Source organism: Schistocerca americana, chromosome 2, assembly GCF_021461395.2.
Source record: "Schistocerca americana isolate TAMUIC-IGC-003095 chromosome 2, iqSchAmer2.1, whole genome shotgun sequence".
Taxonomy (NCBI): domain Eukaryota; kingdom Metazoa; phylum Arthropoda; class Insecta; order Orthoptera; family Acrididae; genus Schistocerca; species Schistocerca americana.
In genome coordinates this window covers 701,426,165-701,445,013 of record NC_060120.1, presented here as the reverse complement: position 1 = coordinate 701,445,013, position 18,849 = coordinate 701,426,165, and the positions used below count along the sequence as shown (strand labels likewise).

Genomic DNA, 18,849 nt, shown 5'->3' with positions numbered 1-18,849 from the left:
CTGATATGGCTTTTGCTGATGTACAAGACGGTGAGAAGGTAATGTTCTAGTGTTCCCAATTTATACTGTGTTATTCGTAATAACCTCTGGCGTTGCAGAAGACAACTGCGCGAAAAGTACAAGATATACAGAAAGAGTACAAAGTTTCTATTGGTAATACGCGCCGTGGCACAGTTACTGGGCCCTCCAGTAGGGGGCGGGCAGGCATATCAAAACACGGCGTGTAATGAGTCGATACGTGCGTTTGGTCTCCCTGACTTCCCTAAATATGAGTCAAATATAACGGTTCAGCGACATTTTGATGCCAAACATCGGGTGAAAGCTCCAGCACACGAAACAAGGCAAGGCAAACGGGGGAGGCAGGGCAGCCAGTAGAGAAGGTGGAGCGTGTGTTGGAATTAGTCTTCAGGAGTCCAAAGCAATGGACGACACTTGCGAGCTAGAGAACTGCAGATACTGCAGTCAAATGTCTGGATGATTCTACGCAAACGTCTATTTGTAAAAGTATGCCTGCTGCCATTGCTAAATGCGTTGGCTATTTTGGACAATGAACTTCGTTTTAACTTTTGCCGGATTTGTGTTGGCTGATGAAGGAAGACGGCCTTTCGCAAAAGCTGGTATTCAGTAACGAAGCCAAGTTTCAGTTGTCTGAGAAGTGAATTGTCATAATGTGCGTGTTTCACGAGTGTGGATGTGCTGTGGTAAAGGCACGTGCCAGAATTATAACAAGACAGTGGAGAATTCATTCTGCAACAACACGGTAATCCACCATAGCTTTGTTCAAACCTTCATGATTATCTCACAACTGAACTTCCTCAGTATAGGATGGCCCTAAGTGATCCCAATGGTTACGTGACTTAACACCATGTGATTTCTGTGATAGGGCTATGTCGAAGATAGTGTATTCCTGCTTCTACTCACACGTCATCAGGAAAAGTTACAAGGAATAATAATTAATACAATCGCTGGTATCTCCCGTGACATGTTGGAATGTGTATGGCATGAGTTTGACTATCGTACTGACGTTGGCCACGTCACGTATGGTGTCAATGCTGTGTACCTGTAATGCGAGTTCAAAACTTGTAGAGTTGCTTTTTCCATTGATATGCGTCTATTTCCTGTGTGTCTTGTAGTTTCTGCACTGACGTGTTCTGGAACCCCAGAGGTACTTATGTACACTACTGGCCATTAAAATTGCTACACCTAGAAGAAATGCAGATGCTAAACGGATATTCATTGGACAAGTATATTATACTAGAACTGACATGTGATTACATTTTCACGCATTTTGGGTGCATAGATCCTGAGAAATCAGTATCCAGAACAACCACCTCTGGCCGTAATAACGGCCTTGATACGCCTGGGCATTGAGTCAAACAGAGCTTGGATGGCGTGTACAGGTACAGCTGCCTGTGCAGCTTCAACACTATACCACAGTTCATCAAGAATAGTGACTGGCGTATTGTGACGAGCCAGTTTCTCGGCCACCATCGACCAGACGTTTTCAGTTGGTGAGAGATCTGGAGAATGTGCTGGCCAGGGCAGCAGTCGAATATTTTCTGTATGCATAAAGGCCCGTACAGGACCTGCATCATGCGGTCGTGCATTATCCTGCTGAAACGTAGGGTTTCGCAGCGATCAAATAAAGGGTAGAGCCACGGGTCGTAACACATCTGAAGTGTAACGTCCACTGTTCAAAGTGCCGTTAATGCGAACAAGAGGTGACCGAGACGTGTAACCAATGGCACCCCATACCGTCACGCCGGGCGATACGCCAATATGGCGATGACGAATACACGCTTGCAATGTGCGTTCACCGCGATGTCGCCAAACACGGATGCGACCGTCATGATGCTGTAAACAAAACCTGGATTCATCCGAAAATATGACGTTTTGCCATTCGTGCACCCAGGTTCGTCGTTCAGTATACCATCGCAGGCGCTCCTGTCTGGGACACAGCGTCAATGGTAGCCACAGCCACGGTCTCCGAGTTGATAGTCCATGCTGCTGCAAACGTCGTCGAACTGTTCGTGCAGATGGTTGTTGTTCTGCAAACGTCCCCATCTGTTGACTCACGGATCGAGACGTGGCTGCACGATCCGTTACAGCCATGCGGATAAGATGCCTGTCATCTCGACTGCTAGTGATGCGAGGCCGTTGGGATCCAGCACGGCGTTCCGTATTACCCTCCTGAACGCACCGATTCCATATTCAGTTAACAGTCATTGGATCTGAACCAACGCGAGCAGCAATGTCGCGATACGATAAACCGCAGTCGCGATAGGCTACAATCCGGCCTTTATCAAAGTCGGAAACGTGATGGTACGCTTTTCTCCTCCTTACACGAGGCATCACAACAACGTTTCACCAGGCAACGCCTGTCAACTGCTGTTTGTGTATGAGAAATCGGTTGGAAACTTTCCTCATGTCAGCACGTTATAGGTGTCGCCACCGGCGCCAACCTTGTGTTAATGCTCTGTAAAGCTAATCATTTGCATAACGCAGCATCTTCTTCCTGTCGGTTAAATTTCGGCTCTGTAGCACGTCATCTTCGTGGCTTAGCAATTTTAATGGCCAGTAGTGTATAGCCCTGCACAAGCTGAGGGAACATTGTGCTCTTATTTTGTGTGTCACAAGAAATGCAGAGACGAGGAGTGCGTGGCGGTGTGTGAGGCGTCGGTGTGTGGTGCCGGCAGGCGCTGGAGCTGAACCCGCGCGACAAGAACGCGCTGGTGTGCCGCAGCAAGTGCCACCTGCTGATGGGCGAGCCGCAGCTGGCGCTCCACGACGCAGAGGCCGCGCTGCGCATCGACAAGAACTTCGTCAAGGGTAACCGCACGACCTGTCTGCAGCCCGCTCTGCTGTGCCAGGGGCAGTCGATAAGTTGTAATTGTCACCTCGAAAAAATAAAATTACGTAATTCGTGGTTTTCTTTCTTTGGCGAAAGTTTCAGCAGCCCTCGTACACTCTGAAATCTCTGCGCCACAGTACCGTAGCGCACCATCAGAGCACCTATAAAAAGTGGAGCGTCGTGCGGTGATTTCATTGTCACATTTGAAGTAACATTGCAACAAACTAGTGCTGATTTGGTGGAAGCGTATAGCAAAAATGCACAGTAAACTCACACAGTCAGTAACGCAGACGCTTCCAGTGTGGTCAAACGAGTCTTTAGTGGTGTAGAATGAGGTGACAGGCCATCTCTCTGAGAAGAACCGGGAAATGCAAGAGAAGTGGAGGCCGAGATATCAAAGACCGCCGTAGCATACTCGGAGCGATAGCGGAACACTCGAAAAATCAGTCGTGCATCAGTTTCCGACGTTTTCCACATTTGCGACATGACAGAGGTCCCGTTCGCTGGGTTCAGCGATTACTCAGGTCCGTTGAAAAAATCTGCTGAAAAGAAGCAGCAGTGCAATTCTTGCAGCTCTGTCGGGCCTATCTAGATTACTTGTTTAGCTGCCTAATCATCGCTTACAGGTGCTGAGTGTATCACCATGACCCCAGACAAAAAAAAAACCGATCTGGCCGAGCGGTTCTAGGTACTTCAGACCGGAACCGCGCTGCTGCTACGGTCGCAGGTTCGAATCCTGCCTCGGGCATGGATGTTATTGATGTCCTTGGGTTAGTTAGGTTTAAATACTTCTAAGTCTATGGGACTTATGACCTCAGATGTTAAGTCCCATAGTGCTTAGAGCTATTTGAGCCATTTTAGTGCAAACCAACCAGTGGAAACAAGTCGACTCACATCCGCCGAACTTGACGAAGATCCAACCATCATCGAGAAAGGTGATGCTGAGACTTTTGTAGACTGTCATGGTGTGATGGTGACGGATATTACTCGTAAGAAATAAGCTATTAGAGAAACATGCCACCGAAGTTTTCTGCAGAGGTTAGGGGAGAGTGTCTAGACGAAGCGTCACAGAAAGCTGTCTAAAGGGATGTTTTGATCCATAATAACGTTCCTGACAGTCTGCAACAAGACACAGTCATATATGCTGCTTCTCTGGACAATCAAATTTTGCCTCACACCCCCTTCACTCCCCTGGCCTTGTATCCAGTGACTTCTTCCTCTTCTTTCGGATGAAGCAACCAGTGCATGGCAGGCATTTCCAGAATGACGAAAAGGTGAGTTTCGACGTGTAACATTCCCTCAACAGCCAAAATGCAGGCTTCTACAAGAAAAGTCTGCGTCAGGTTATCCATCCTTTCCAAAAAACTGCACCGTTCAAAGGTGAATATTGAGAGAAGAATAACATCACATCAAATTACAAGGTCACAGTTTGAGTTTTTCGAGGCAACAATTAAAACTTTGCGACTGGCTCTCGTAATGACTTGTGCTGGCCATCAGAGTATCCCAGACGCCATCCTCCCATACGTAGTGGCTACAGCTCCTATTCCACTGCACATTCTTACCGTTGCCACAACCACTTTCCAATGCTGCGATTCCTTTGATTTTTTTATTTTGCACGTCTACTCCTGTAGCACCATGGTCATCGAACGAGTCCGTACATGAATGTAACATCAGAAACGATTAGACAAAATAAAATTACACGAATCCTACGCAGACGATAGGCTGCGAGTAGGTATTATCATAACCAACAATTTTTCCAGGAACTCTTCGACAGAATAAGATTGAGAGTTTAGCCTTGGAAGAGCGAGGACAACCGCTAACATTTTTAAATTGTTATGGTGCTTACTGGAAACAGACGCAGCAAAATACTGCATGCTTTCCTGCACAAGAGTCAAGGAGATCGATCCACAGGCAGATTGACTTTCTGCCTAGTATTAACTAAGTGAAAGCTGTTAATTCTCAGGAATTAGCTCATGTTGTTAATAACAAACTACACTACACTATATTGAGAGGCCAATATCAAAATGCCCAGGTTCCTGAACAAGGGTCGGCAGGACGCTCGCGAACTGACATCACATACTCCTCTAACTGCCCGTTTCTAAGCCAAAAATAGCCGTTGCAAATGGGAAGAGTTACCCCAAATTACAATGTCGTATGTCATGAGCGAATGAAAATAAGCAAAGTAGACTAATTTTCGTGTTGCACTGCTGCTTATTGTATGTACTGTTCTGTTCTATATAAATAAAAATGTAAATATTAGTTTGTTCAAAATTGTATATCTCCGAATGTTCTTCATCAATTGCTTTCAGATTTTGACAAAACGGTGCGTTCGAATGCCAGCTTGTTTTTGTATACCTAATTTTAATACGTGTAATATATAAATAAACTTTTAATTAATAAAGGGTACAGGTTATTAACAAAAATTTTCAAAAAGTTCTTGCCTAAGTTACTTCAAATTTTTACACAATACCCTAACGCACATTCACACCAACATAGGTTATATATCTTTAAGCTATATGATATATAAATGTACATGTAATGTGTAAAGGGGAAATACTGTTACCAAAAATGTCAACAGATACTCGACCGATTTAAATGTCAGCAGATACTCGACCGATTTACTTCAAATTTTTGCCTGATACTGTAATAAACGTTTGGACACGTGTATAGTGAAAGTTTCTCAGCAGACAGGAAAGTTTTATTTGTGGTTTATCGGCATACGATTAGAATATTACCGCAGAATCTGAATTTATAATAACAATAAAGAAGGCTCAATGTCAGAGAGAGCGGTGAAGAAGAGAGAAGTGCAGGGGTTAGAGAAAACGGATGTAGAAATGGGAAAGGAGGAGATGGACAGAGAGAGGGGACAGGTGGAGATGGAGAGATGGGGGAGGAGAGGATGGACAGAGAAATGGGGAGGAAGTAATGGTCAGAGAGAAACTGCTGAAAGAGATGGAGAGTGAGGGGGGAGGAGAACATAGAGAAAGGGGGAAGGAGGTGATGGACAGTGAGAGCGGGAGGGAGGGGGGACAGAAGGAGATGGAGAGCGGCTGGTCCCAGCGGAGGTTCGAGTCCTCCCTCGGGCATGGGTGTGTGTGTTTGTCCTTAGGATAATTTAGATTAAGTAGTGCGTGAGCTTAGGGACTGATGACCTTAGCAGTTGAGTCCCATAGGCTTTCACGCACATTTGAACTTTTTTTGAGATGGAGAGAGGGAGGGGAGGAAAAGATGAACGGAGAAAAAAGGAGGACGTGATGGACAGAGCGAGGCGAAAGAGGAAGAGGAGGACAAAGACGGGGAGAGGAGGACAAGGACAGAGAGAGGAGGGAGAAGGAGATGAGGACGTATATCCAATTCTCATACATATTAGAAACATGTCCTTTCTCTTTTCTTACTTTTCCATCTAACCAGACTGGGCCACTGCAACGCGCGGCCGACTACAACTAGTTCCATATATAGAAGCATTCAATTTTTGAACAATATCCACAACACAGGCTTTCCATGTCATCTGCCATCTATCTGAACACCTAGGAATTTGAACTGTTCAGACTCTCTAATCACATGCCCATTGTCTGCTATCAAAATGACAGTTTTATTTGAATTGTGTGTTAGAAAATAAAAACAGAGCCTCACTGTGATTTAGAGTCAATTTACTTTTTGCAAGACATGAACTTATGTCTTTAACTGCACTGTTTCATACATTGTCTATATTGCACTCTACATCCTTCATTATCAGCCTCACTCCTGTGGAGAGTGACTTTTTGCTGTCTGTTCTTGAAGTATGAGGGGTAACGTTCTCTTAGTAGGGTCCTGATCAAAGTCCGTCACCAAACACTGAGCGAGTAGTCGCAGTAGTCAGTAGGCTGGACGGACAACGGTCCAAATCGGCATCCGACCATCCAGATTTAGGTTTTCGGTGATTTCCCTGAATTCCTCCAGGCAAATGCTGAGATGTATCCTTTAGAAGGTCTAGGCCGGTTTTCTTCCCCATCATTAAAGAAACAGTTAGAGCTTGTGCTCTGTATCGAATGACTTCGTTTTCGACGGGACGTAAAACCAAATCTTCCTTCTTTCCTTCGACACCGAGAGAAGTGATCCATTTCCATAGATATTCATGGACTCTTCTGAAATAGCACAAGTTCCTCGCCGTAGAGTGTCCAGACTCTGAAATTGAGGAGAGCAGAGCAAATATGGATGGAATGAAATACGTTTCAAATTTTTCTTTACAAAGTAGATTCCGGAAGCATTGTCCTGCTTAACTCTCACACCTTTACAAAGATTAGTGATGTAGTTACATGTGCCACTGACATTCAGAAACAGGTAAACTCGCTAAAAATGATACGAAGCTCTAGGGCTCGATGGAATCCCTATCACATTCTACGAAGAATTTCTGCCTCGGTTAGCCCATCTTTTAACCATAATATAACGTAGATTCTTCGAACAGAACATTGTGCCCAGTAGTTGGAAGAACACACAGGTCACATCCATCTTCAAGAAGGCTAACAGAAGTAATCCACAAAACTACTGTCGAATGTCTTTGATATCCACCTCTTGTAGAATATTGAACTCAAAGATAATGAGGCATCTCGAACAGAACGACCGCCTACAATCAGCATGGACTCCAAAGACATTGGTCATACGAAACCCAATTCGTCTTTTTCTTACGTGGCGCCCTAAGAGCCATGGATCGAGACTGTATGGTGGATGCAATATTCCTTGACTTCCGAAACGCAGTTGACTACAGCAGCATTTATTAATGGAAGTACAATCACATCGGGGATCAAACGAAAACTGTGACTAGATTTAAGATTTATCGGCAGGGAGGATGCAGCAAGTTATTTTGGAAAGTTATCAAAAGATGTAGAAGTAACTTCAGTAATCCTCGAGGAAACTGTGTTATTACCCGTGCTGTTCGTGTCCTGGAACTCGTAGTGTCGTGAAAAGGCGAGGATCAACACGAAAATTTCGCTGACGATTGGGTGTCTAAACGGTAATCTGTATTAAAAAGGCGCGCATGTATTTCCACGGACGTGTTCGAGACAGCAAGGAGTGTTACCTGCCGCTGTAACTCACAGAGGTAAAGCAGATTTGCCTGCTGACGAAACTCGAACGCACCGAGTGTAAGGTCTCGTTCCGTAGTCAGCCGTCGGAGAGTTCTGCATTGTTGGCGCGGGCTTTCGAAACTGTAGATGAGAACGTGGCCCGATGCAGAAACATGTTCTTGTCCTGAGTGCTGAACAAGTCTATCCCTTTGTGCTGAAGGAGCGGCTGCCTGCCGACCTGCACACTTGGACCGTTCTCGTAGCTATCTTTGGCACCAGAGATCCATCGAAAGTTCTTAATAATCAGGCAGGTGTGATTTGGCGCAATGCCACTAAATTTATATCGGAAGAAACTAAAATCTCATTACAGTGCGTACTTTAAAAGATTTCAGGAACCACTAACTATTCCAATCGCACAGTAAAGAGAATAAAAGAGAGGGAAAACACAGCTACAAGTACTTCCAGAAAGACGTAGAAGAAGGAGATGATAATTTTATAATTAGGTAATAATTTGGTAATCAGGCAAGTGAAACATCACTTTTATGTCACACACGTTCTTCGTTTTATATTCCATTTTTTGTTTTAGAGGATTTCCTTCTGGAAATGTGTAATCAGACTTTTTCTACTTTGGCTGATTATTTTTTATGCAGGTATTTCTTTTTCTTTACTCTAATAAGAAATTGTTGACTTCGAATGTCTACATTTGTCAAAGTATAGTCGCATTTACATAACATGTTAACATCATCGTTTGTGGACTCGCTATGTGTAGCTTACAAGTTACGCTAGGTATGCATTTATGTGTGTAGCTTACATCTGTCGAATTGCGCTGCCCTTACTTCTCCGTGGCTGTTCACAGGGGAAGCCCCACAACACTTCTCTTCCCCCCCCCCCCCCCCCCCCCCCCCCACTGAGCCGTCCGCACAGGTAAGCGAAACCTTGTGCGTATCCGACAGTGTGTAAGACATCCCCAACTCGTGATCTAAAGTTTGGTAAAAAATGGTTATTGTCACTGTCTCCACATCGTGGGGTCCCGAGTTCGGTTTCCTGTCCAGTCGAAGATTTTCGTTGCTAGAGTGCTAGAGGATTGGGTGTTCGTGTTGTCCTGGTCATTTAATCTCACCTCGATCGACGCGCAAGCAACCGAAGTGGCGTCGGGTAGTACGACTTGCACCAGACGACTAAACAACGTCATATGGGTTCTTCCGGTCATCTATACCATACCATCATTTCATTTCAGCATTGAGGTCTTGATAAAACACTTCAGGATGGGAAAACAAATATTCTGATGATATGTCATAAACAACGCCAAGAAAAGTCGGTGACAACCTCTGTTATTGATATCGCTGGAATTAGAGGCTGCGAAGTCATGTTGACGCCAGCATTCACTAAGATTTAGGTAATATCCGTTCTCGATTTACAAAAAGCAACTTAGCTGTCGGGTAGAATGGAGGACGTAAGAAAAATTCTGGAGACGTTCCTGACACGTGCACAAAGCTCATATTACCTGCAAAACAAACTACAATTGCTAGGACTCGACCTGCAGCTGCCAGTTAGACGCATCTACCAAACTACAAGCAATGGAATGGCGTTCTTTACCTTCCCCATATACCAAAATGTTCGTTTCTTGAAAATCAGGATCAAGACAAAATCGATCACCTTTTTCAATTGCAACGGCATTGTTCGTGAGGAATATTTACCTAAAGATTAAACAGTCAACTCCGATTTCTAACAGTCAGTTTAACAAAAGGTTCCTGTCACGCATTCTTATGTTCCTTCAGTTACACAGAATTGGGGAGGAGGGGAGGGGGCAAGTCCGGCGCATGAGAAAACCCACTCTCGCACTGAGATCCATGTGTGTAGTTTCTTGGCTAAGCATCACAACACTCCTCTTAAACGTCCACCGTACTACACGGATTTGGGACCAGCAGATTTATTTTGTTTTCCTGTTTAAGGGATTCCTGAAAGACAGTCAGTCTGCGGGTATACCGATCATACAGAATGCTAGTAGGAGGAGGAGGGGTTAGTGTTTAACGTCCTTCGACAACGAGGCCGGAGCATAAGCTTGTGTTTGAGAAGAATGGGGAAGGAAATCGGCCATGCCCTTTGTCAAAGGAACCATCCCGGCATTTGCGTGAAGCGATTCAGAGAAATCACGCAAAACCTAAATCTCGATGGCCGGACGCGAGTTTGAACCGTCGCCCTCCCGAATTCGAGTCCAGTGTACTAACCACCACAGAATGGTCAGGCACATCGTTCGATGTCAAAAGACATCTTCGCTGGTGGTTAGATCAGCTATATAGTCTTCGCTAGTAGTCCATTTTGGCCAACAGAGATTACTTTGAAGGTGAGTGCATTTGTTTTGCTTGTATTCTTCATTTTTCTTATGTTAAGATATCATGCTGAGATGTTTTTCTTTTGCAACATGTACAAATGTAGCGCACGCATTGCAGTATCAACATAATTGTGGTGTTGAAAACCACTGCTGTAACCCAGTGGACGTGGCAGTATTCAGTAGTTGTGTATGAATGGCAGTTACTGGTGGGTCCAGGTGCCACGTAAAGTACAATGACCGCAATTCGTTATCTGTTACACAACAGAAACATCATCTTGCTACGCACCATCCTTTGGTACTGATGGCTGAAATGTATTTATGTGTTGATCTTCAGAGGCATAGTAGCGTGGCATATCAATTATGGTCTTGGCTGACACAGACATGACGTTCCAACAACTACTGACAAGTATCGACCGTCCCTCCCTACCACTCCTAATATGCTGTCTCTGATATGCTATGTAATAATCTTAAACACTTTATCTGGCAGCGAAGAATGTCTGTTACTCGTTCTTTGCACCTGAAGCCTAAATTCACTTCCAAAAATGATAAGTTATTGTTGTCTACAACGTAAAAATCATTTATCTAGAAACTGAGGAAGAGTGATTAAAAACATAAGCAGTTTATTGTTAACATTTCGTGATTACTGCTTAGCTTTATTTGATTCTACTGCAGACTGGTTGTCCCCGTTGAGTATCACAGTTTGTACGCGTGTTGGTCCAAGATTTGGATAACTATCTATCCACAACCTTCTCCTATAGTAAAAAAATAATTACTTTCATCTATTTCTTCTCCTTCACAGGTGCACGTCAACAGGATATGAATTGCACACCTGCATGTCACTTAAAGTAACAAGCAACATTTTTAAAAAGCTGCATGCAGTCAAAGGTAATTAACGCTTTTGTAAAGCCTAAATTCTAAAATGGAACGTATTTAAGATAAAATATAAAGTTTCACTTGGAGTACAAGTTATATTAAAAGAAAATGCTTCAAAATACATAAAAATGTTTTCCTTTCGCCTAGATGCTCGCATTAATATCTGTACATTAACGTGGCTAACAAACTTCAGTAATTTCTTCGCAACTGTTTCCCAACTCCTATGTGAATCGAAAAGATTCATCCTATTTCTCAGGACTTTAAGGCTAGGTTCTCATTCAAATGAGCAAAAAATAGGCAAAGTTTGGATTTTTTTTTTTTTTTTTTTTTACAAGAAAAGACATACAAAGGATCTTTTTGGGGATTATGCTTTATCATACTCTGAACTTTATTTTAGATTTTCAATACAAAAAAAAGAAAATGGCGCCCTTAATTATAGTTTTATCAAGGATCTGTGAGTTTGAAGTATGCAGAGTTCGTGCAATGTAGCCGCTCAAGAGTTTTCTGAAATCAAAAATGGATAATATCATTCCATACTACATTAAATTTGTGGGAGCTTATACCTAACCACGATGTAATAACCTTAAATTTAACGATATGGTATTAACATTAATTTTTGATTTTGGGTTTTTTCACTCTTTATGGCTTTACAAAAAATAGTTAATATTAACAAATTTCGTATCGTATACGTATAAGTTCCCAAGAAAAGTGCTTACTTTTCGTGGGTCAAAGGTACAAGTTAACAGATTGAACCGTTTTAATTTTATACTACACGCAGTATCATTTTTCGAGAAAAACCTGTTTAAAATTTAGTGAAAACTTTCATACGTATTATTAGTTCAATTTGCACAAAAACTACATGTTATTACATATATTTGATCTCACTAAACACAAATCTGAAGTTAGATTTTCAAAATTCAAAAAACATAATCCAATATGTCGGACCAAAAATTATGTTTTGACCAATTTTGACCAACATTTAACAAAAAAAGAAGAGTTTTCGTTACTTACGTTTAGTCTGCAATTCCAGGACCTTACATCAAACCTTCCTCTAACTCGAATTAATTCTGGAGAGTAATTCCCTAGTTCTTCTTGCCGAGAAAAGCCGATCTGGCGGAGCTGAATACGCTGCGTTCGGCAGCGTGCACACGTTGTTCGTCAGCTGTTTCGGTGAATATGTTTGCATGCGTACTGCAATATAGATAATTTTGTGAACGTGCGTCACGGCACGACAAATTTTCTACCCGAGCCGGGTGTCTCCGGTTGAGAGCGTCCCACGGCGGACGTGACACGGCTTCAAACAATGGGCTGTAGCAGCTTTCGCAACGCGCGGACTAAAAAATCTTTTCATCCTAATAGTCTAAACACACATACCTTTCAAAAAATCGATTTTCGACTGTTTTGAATGAGAACCTGACCTTAACTTGTACACGAATGAAGACAAAAACTGGAGGTTAACTTACGCGCAGGACAACAAAATTTTATTTTCAAAAGATTTATCCCATTTTGCAAGGGTGTATCTTTCACACAGATGCACATATGACATCGGGGCACATTTTGCAATTACGTATAGGACCAAAGTTATCATTTATCACTCAAGGATAGTCAGTGTGCCCTTGACTAAAAGTACGACAAATGCGCACTGACTGCAGTCAGACTTATCCTGTACTTTGTAATATTTATGGCTAATCGGCCGTGACATAAAACCACCTAGGCAACACAAACTGCTTCGAGATACGTCGTGATCACGCGATGGGTACGTGAGTGACAACGGGTGACGACCGAGAAGGTCCGTGGCAGATCACGTGAAAAATAGAGAAACAGGTTTTCTCGTCTCCCATCGGCTATCCCTTAAAAGGAAGGGTTGCCTTTTGCGGCCTCTGATCGGCTGAAAGTTGAGAACAGAGACTCCAGAACATCGTGGGATCACTTCAGGTCTGAGGGCTGGGTTTGTCAGTTCAGACTTGGCAGCTAAGTTTGGAAGTTCAAGTTCGGAAGTAGAGTTAGGACGATAAGGTCTCCCTGATATGTGTATTGTGAGACAGTGCTTTTCTATTTCGTGCATAATATTTACATTGTGATTGTGGTGAAGTGTAGTGGCTCACATTGCACCACGGTAATAAATTGTTCTGGCAACCCTGAAAATTACGATGTCATTCGGCAGATTTAGAAAATCCTCAATCCTCATTACATTCACAACAGGTGTAATCGACAGACCTACAGCCTCGAGAGATCCTCTACAACAGGGACCAACGATGACAAAATACAACAAGAATAAACAAATCTTTTGCGACATGTCCCTGAAACGAACGCGTCCAACCATAACTCCCACGTGAACTATTAGGCTGTAACGACAAGTCAACATCGTCACGTTTTTGAAAGCAGTTTCGAGTGGAAATGCTGCAACTTTTGTATGTCTGGAGTTACTGCATTCTATGCTTTGCTATACGGCGATGCAGTTCCCCCAAAGTTGTTGGGAGGCACAAAGACGTGCTCATTCCAATGCCCACTTTCTCAAAAATGTAAAAATGATAGCAAAAAAACACGTGCAGTAAGATCAGGCGAATTCACACAAACAACCAGGGTCTTGAAACTGCTGGTTCCATATCGAATGCTTGAACTGCAGGAGGTGCATTGCTGGATTACTGATCAAAATCACGCCGCGCAGTTTTGTCTCAATTGACCCTGTTGAAAAGGAGAAAGCAAGGCACATTTTGTTGCTGTGTTATTGCCATCTCGACTCGAGGCGCTTTGCATAAAGAACGAGGGAGTCCTCTAGCGGAGGCTACGTGAACCGGAGACTTACAAGGGGCACTAAGGTAGGATTTTTATTCTAATGTGCAAGTTAAAATTAACGCTATATTTACAGCTACTGTACGGTAAAGATTCCAACAGAATCGAGGGCTTTCGGTGCATGGTTGCTGTAAGTTATTTGTCTTTGTTTATTGTGTAGGGAACAATCAATTCATTTGTCACAACATTCTACTAATCATCGTACTTCTGTTTAACAGTTTATGCAGAAATGCAGGCAGAGTTTAAAAAATGTTTCTTGAATTTATAGACCAGGGCAGTGCATCACATTAACTACATTTAGATCCGATAAACAACCAATACTGTTCATAATGCAACCACTTGTGTACAAACATTAAGTTCCACATTAACTAAACAGCATGAAATTAATCATTAATCGAAGTTTAATTCGTGTTAACTCACTCAGATATTCCAAATTCAACTCTTCCCAAGATGTAAAAAATTATTACAAGTCAGAATGTTCGCTAACTAGGACAAACATGTTGGGTTAAAACTCTCCAAATTGCGACAGTTATTACAAGCTGGTAGTACTCGCTAACAAGTAGAAATTTGCATGTTCACTCGAACTTTTCCCAAAAATCTTCTAAGTTTTCGCGACCAAAGTGCGAAGTTTCACAAGACCCTAATCTCGTACTTACCTCGACTTACTCGTCTCTAATACAGACGCAACATTACTTTACTCTACCTCTCAAGCTCAGCTGTTTTTAGACCAAAATGCCAGCTGGCTGTTTAAGCTCTCGAATTGTCATCGCTAAAATTCATATACAATATCTATCATACATTTCAACAAACATTTATGTAATGCCAAACACACGCTGAGGTGACAAAACTGTACATATAGAGATGGCGGTAATATCGCGTACACAAGTTATAAAAGGGTAGTGCATTGGCGGAGCTGTCATTTGCACTCAGGTGATTCATGTAAAAGGATTACGACGTGATTATGACCGCACGACGGGAACTGACAGACTTTGAACGCGGAAAGGTAGTTGGATTGGTTGGCAGGTTGGTTGATTTGGACGAGGGGACCAAACAGCGTGGTCATCGTTCCCATCGGACTAGGGAATGATGGGGAAGGAAGTCGGCCGTGCCTTTTCAAATGAAGTATCCCGGCATTTGCCCGAAGCGATTTAGGGAAAGCACGGAAAACCTGAATCAGGATGGATGGACGCGGGTTTGAACGGTCGTCCTCCCGAATGCGAGTCCAATGTGCTAACTACTGCACCACCTCGCTCAGTAATAGTAGTTGGAGTTATAAGCATGGGACATCTCATTTCGGAAATCGTTAGGGAATTCAATATTCCGAGATCCACAGTGTCCAGAGTGTGCCAAGAATACCAAATTTCAGGCATTATCTCTCACCACAAACAACGCAGTGGTCGACGGCCTTCACTTAACGACCGAGAGCGGTAGCGTTTGCGTACAGTTTTCAATGCTAAGAGACAAGCAACACTGGGTGAAAGAAGCGCAGAAATCAATGTGGGACATACGACGAATGTATAACTTGGAACAGTGCAGCAAAATTTGGCCTTAAGGGAATACGGAATCGCATATCCCCGCAATGTTAAAATAAGCCTACCATAGTGAACATTTTCTCACAAACTACTGGAGACAGAGAGATAAAATTTTTACTGAATATGCATTGATATGTTATAACAATATTGAAACAACTGTTTATTGTTAAAGTATTTTCTTACAGGGATATTTTATATTTATTTTTAAGTAAATTTTTTCCATCACTTTTTTCTAGATTATCATCCCTAAGTCTTTTGTAAATCAAGTAATTAAAAAATCGTTGTTTCAGTGTGTAAAAGAGACCCATGTGACTAAGTCATAAAAATTTCAGACCTCTAGGTTCACCAGTACCTGAGATAATGTTCCAGGATAAGTAAAAAGCAAACTTACCGGAAATGGAGAAAGAAGATTAAAACATTCCCGATGCATAGTTAATACCCCCTTCACAGTCTTCGTAATCATCTTCAAGTCTTCTTTTCGCACCCCTCTGTAGCTGTCTTGCTTTTTTCACTAATGTCTTGATTATATGGTCAGCAAGCCTTAGTCTGTGCTGATCTAAAGTCAACATAGCACGTACTGTGCGGGAACCAACACGCAAACACAACTTTTGAAGTGCCTGGCATTTTGTTATATTCCCAAGATTGAAGGTTGCCACAGCATCATACACCCCAAAATGTAGTGTATTAATTCCAACAAACACTGTTTTTGGGAGACGATGCCATATCACACTATTCAAGCACTCGTTGGGATTCTGCGTTTTTCCATGAAGACATTTCATCAGAAGGCTTCTGTCAGCCAGATCTCTGAAAATGGGTTTTATATCTTCCACGATGGCTAATGGTAGACTGTGGTGGTGAATGTATTTCTCTCCATTTGTTAGTCCCCTATTGTACTTACACCAGCTCTTTTCACCTTTGGCCGGCCGAAGTGGCCGTGCGGTTAAAGGCGCTGCAGTCTGGAACCGCAAGACCGCTACGGTCGCAGGTTCGAATCCTGCCTCGGGCATGGATGTGTGTGATGTCCTTAGGTTAGTTAGGTTTAACTAGTTCTAAGTTCTAGGGGACTAATGACCTCAGCAGTTGAGTCCCATAGTGCTCAGAGCCATTTGAACCATTTTTTTCACCTTTGGGGCACAAATCATGTTCTCGATGCTCATCTGTGGATGCGGTGTGAAATACAAAGCCCATATAGCTTTCCTCATTTCTTCAAGATTGACTGTATTTTGCCTGATTGCAAGGCCATAGCAATTCTGAATGTGGTCTACTATGGAATCAGTCAATCTTTCTTTGCCATGCAACGTTTTCCCATCATCTAGTTTTTTCCCTTTCATAACTGATATTAACCTTCTCAGCCTGACACCCATTCTCTTCTGCACATGTCCTATACATTCAAGTTTGCTTATATTTACACTGTGCCCATATGGTTTGCTTTCCAAAACTTCTTTGAATGCTTTAGAGACACCATCTCCCAGATACTTAACATAGCGAACATTATGCCAATCTGAAGAGCGATTAAAAATTTTTTTTCACCCCATCAACCTCCATGCCACCACTACTACCATAATAATTAGCAACACAGTCATCTTTATGTTCATTTGTCAGCCTGTCCATGCATCTACAGTATTTAGACATTATTGCAGCATCAATAGCCTTGCCAGTGTCAACACTAGTTGTTCTTACAACACCATTGTTGGAGCTGTGACCCCTTTTTTGCTACGTGCCATCAAAAGCTACTGGGAGGTCACGACTGCCATCATTTTCTTTCACTGTTTCTTCCACAGCTACCTGCATTGACTTCTGTGCTACATCTTCAACTGCAGATCCTAGTACATAGTTGTAAGAATCAAACTTTGGCGGTACACTTGGAAGATTTAGAACACCACATAGCATATCACCAGCTGCTTTGCCCTTGCCAATCGCTCGTAATCCATAAACTAAGCTAATATTTACACTATAAAATTCAGTTTTCTTGTATCCGTTATTTACAGTTACTGAAACAGAACTTAGAAACTTACAGCTGCACTCACAAACACTGCATACTAAATTAAACTGGGCAGACAGGCGAACATGGAGTTCTACTTTCAGAGAAACGTTTCCTTGACATTTTTGCTGCACACACTGTTTTCATGAGCTTCGCACAATATACTCATATCAATGAGTTCAAAAACTTCTTTTCCTTTATCAAGTAAATTATATTTCTCTTCCAAATTCTTAGTTTCTTATGAGAAGCACTGTTTTCATTTGTAGTAAGTTCGTTCGGCAAATTAGTAATAAGTGGACTCACATTTTCCAACAGTGAGGATGAAGAACTGCCTTGCTTTGCTAATGAATCATCATTTCTTTTCTTTTGCCATTTCACACGTTCCTCAAACACTTTTGCTCTAGCTCTAGGTATTTTCACTGCGAAAAATGAAGCATTAAATACAAAATAACTCGACAACAACAACTTCCATATAGCACACTGTTTACAAACAATCCCGTCACAAAGTCAAAGAGTAAGTCGAGGAAAGCAGAGGGAAACATTTTCGGACAAATAGTGTATAAAGAGTCGCTGGAAAGCAGGATGTTTGAATTCATGTCACATAAATGTACTGCCAAAAAGTTTATGTTCAGCCATTAGAGACGTGTATAACTAAAGCGCAATACCCGATCTCACAAGTCTATAAAAATAAAATAGTTATAATTCTAGCAGAGCAATATATGATACGTCATTTTAAAGAGGAAACTTGGAGGAATAAAATACGTTAATAAAACTAAAATCGATTTTTTTAACCCAAAATCCGATTCCGTATCCACTGTGAACTGGTCAGATGAGGCCCTGTTTCAGTTGGCAAAAGCTGATGTCAGGATTCGAGTGCGGCGCAGAGCCCACGAAACCAAGTTGCCTACACGGCACTTTGCAAGCTGGTGGTGATGTCATGATAGAGTGGGCTGTGTTTACATGGAATGGACTGGGTCTTCTGATCCAACTGAACCAATCATTGACTGGAAATGATTGTGTTCGGCTACTAGGAGACAGTCTGCAGCCGTTCATGAACTTCACGTTCCAAAACAATGATGGAATTTTTATGGATGACATTACCCCATGTCACCATCTCACAATTGTTCACAATTAGTTTGAAGATCATTCCGAACAATTCGAGTGAATGATTTGGGTAAGCTGATCTCCTGACATGAGTGCCATTCATCATTTACAGGACATAATCGGGAGGTCAGTTGGTGCCCAAAATCCTACACCGACAACGCTCTCGCTGTTACAGACGGCTGCAGAGGCGGCGGGGCTCGTTATTTCTGCAGGGGCCTCCAAAGATTTGTTGAGTCCGTGCCACGTCGATTTGCTGCACTACCCCGAGCAAAAGGGGATCTGACACAATGTTAGGAGACATTCCATGACTTTTGCCAACTCATTGTATGTACAAAGTATCA

General features: G+C 42.5%; 1 protein-coding gene across 1 annotated transcript in view; it reads left to right on the top strand.

Annotated features, from left to right (window-relative positions):
- Positions 1-18,849, top strand: part of LOC124594355 (outer dynein arm-docking complex subunit 4-like) — a 60,012-nt gene that overhangs the window by 20,263 nt on the left and 20,900 nt on the right. Inside the window, exon 3 of the mRNA XM_047132723.1 lies at positions 2,697-2,829. Coding sequence (XP_046988679.1) covers positions 2,697-2,829 — 133 coding nt within the window. The remainder of the gene's footprint in view (positions 1-2,696; positions 2,830-18,849) is intronic.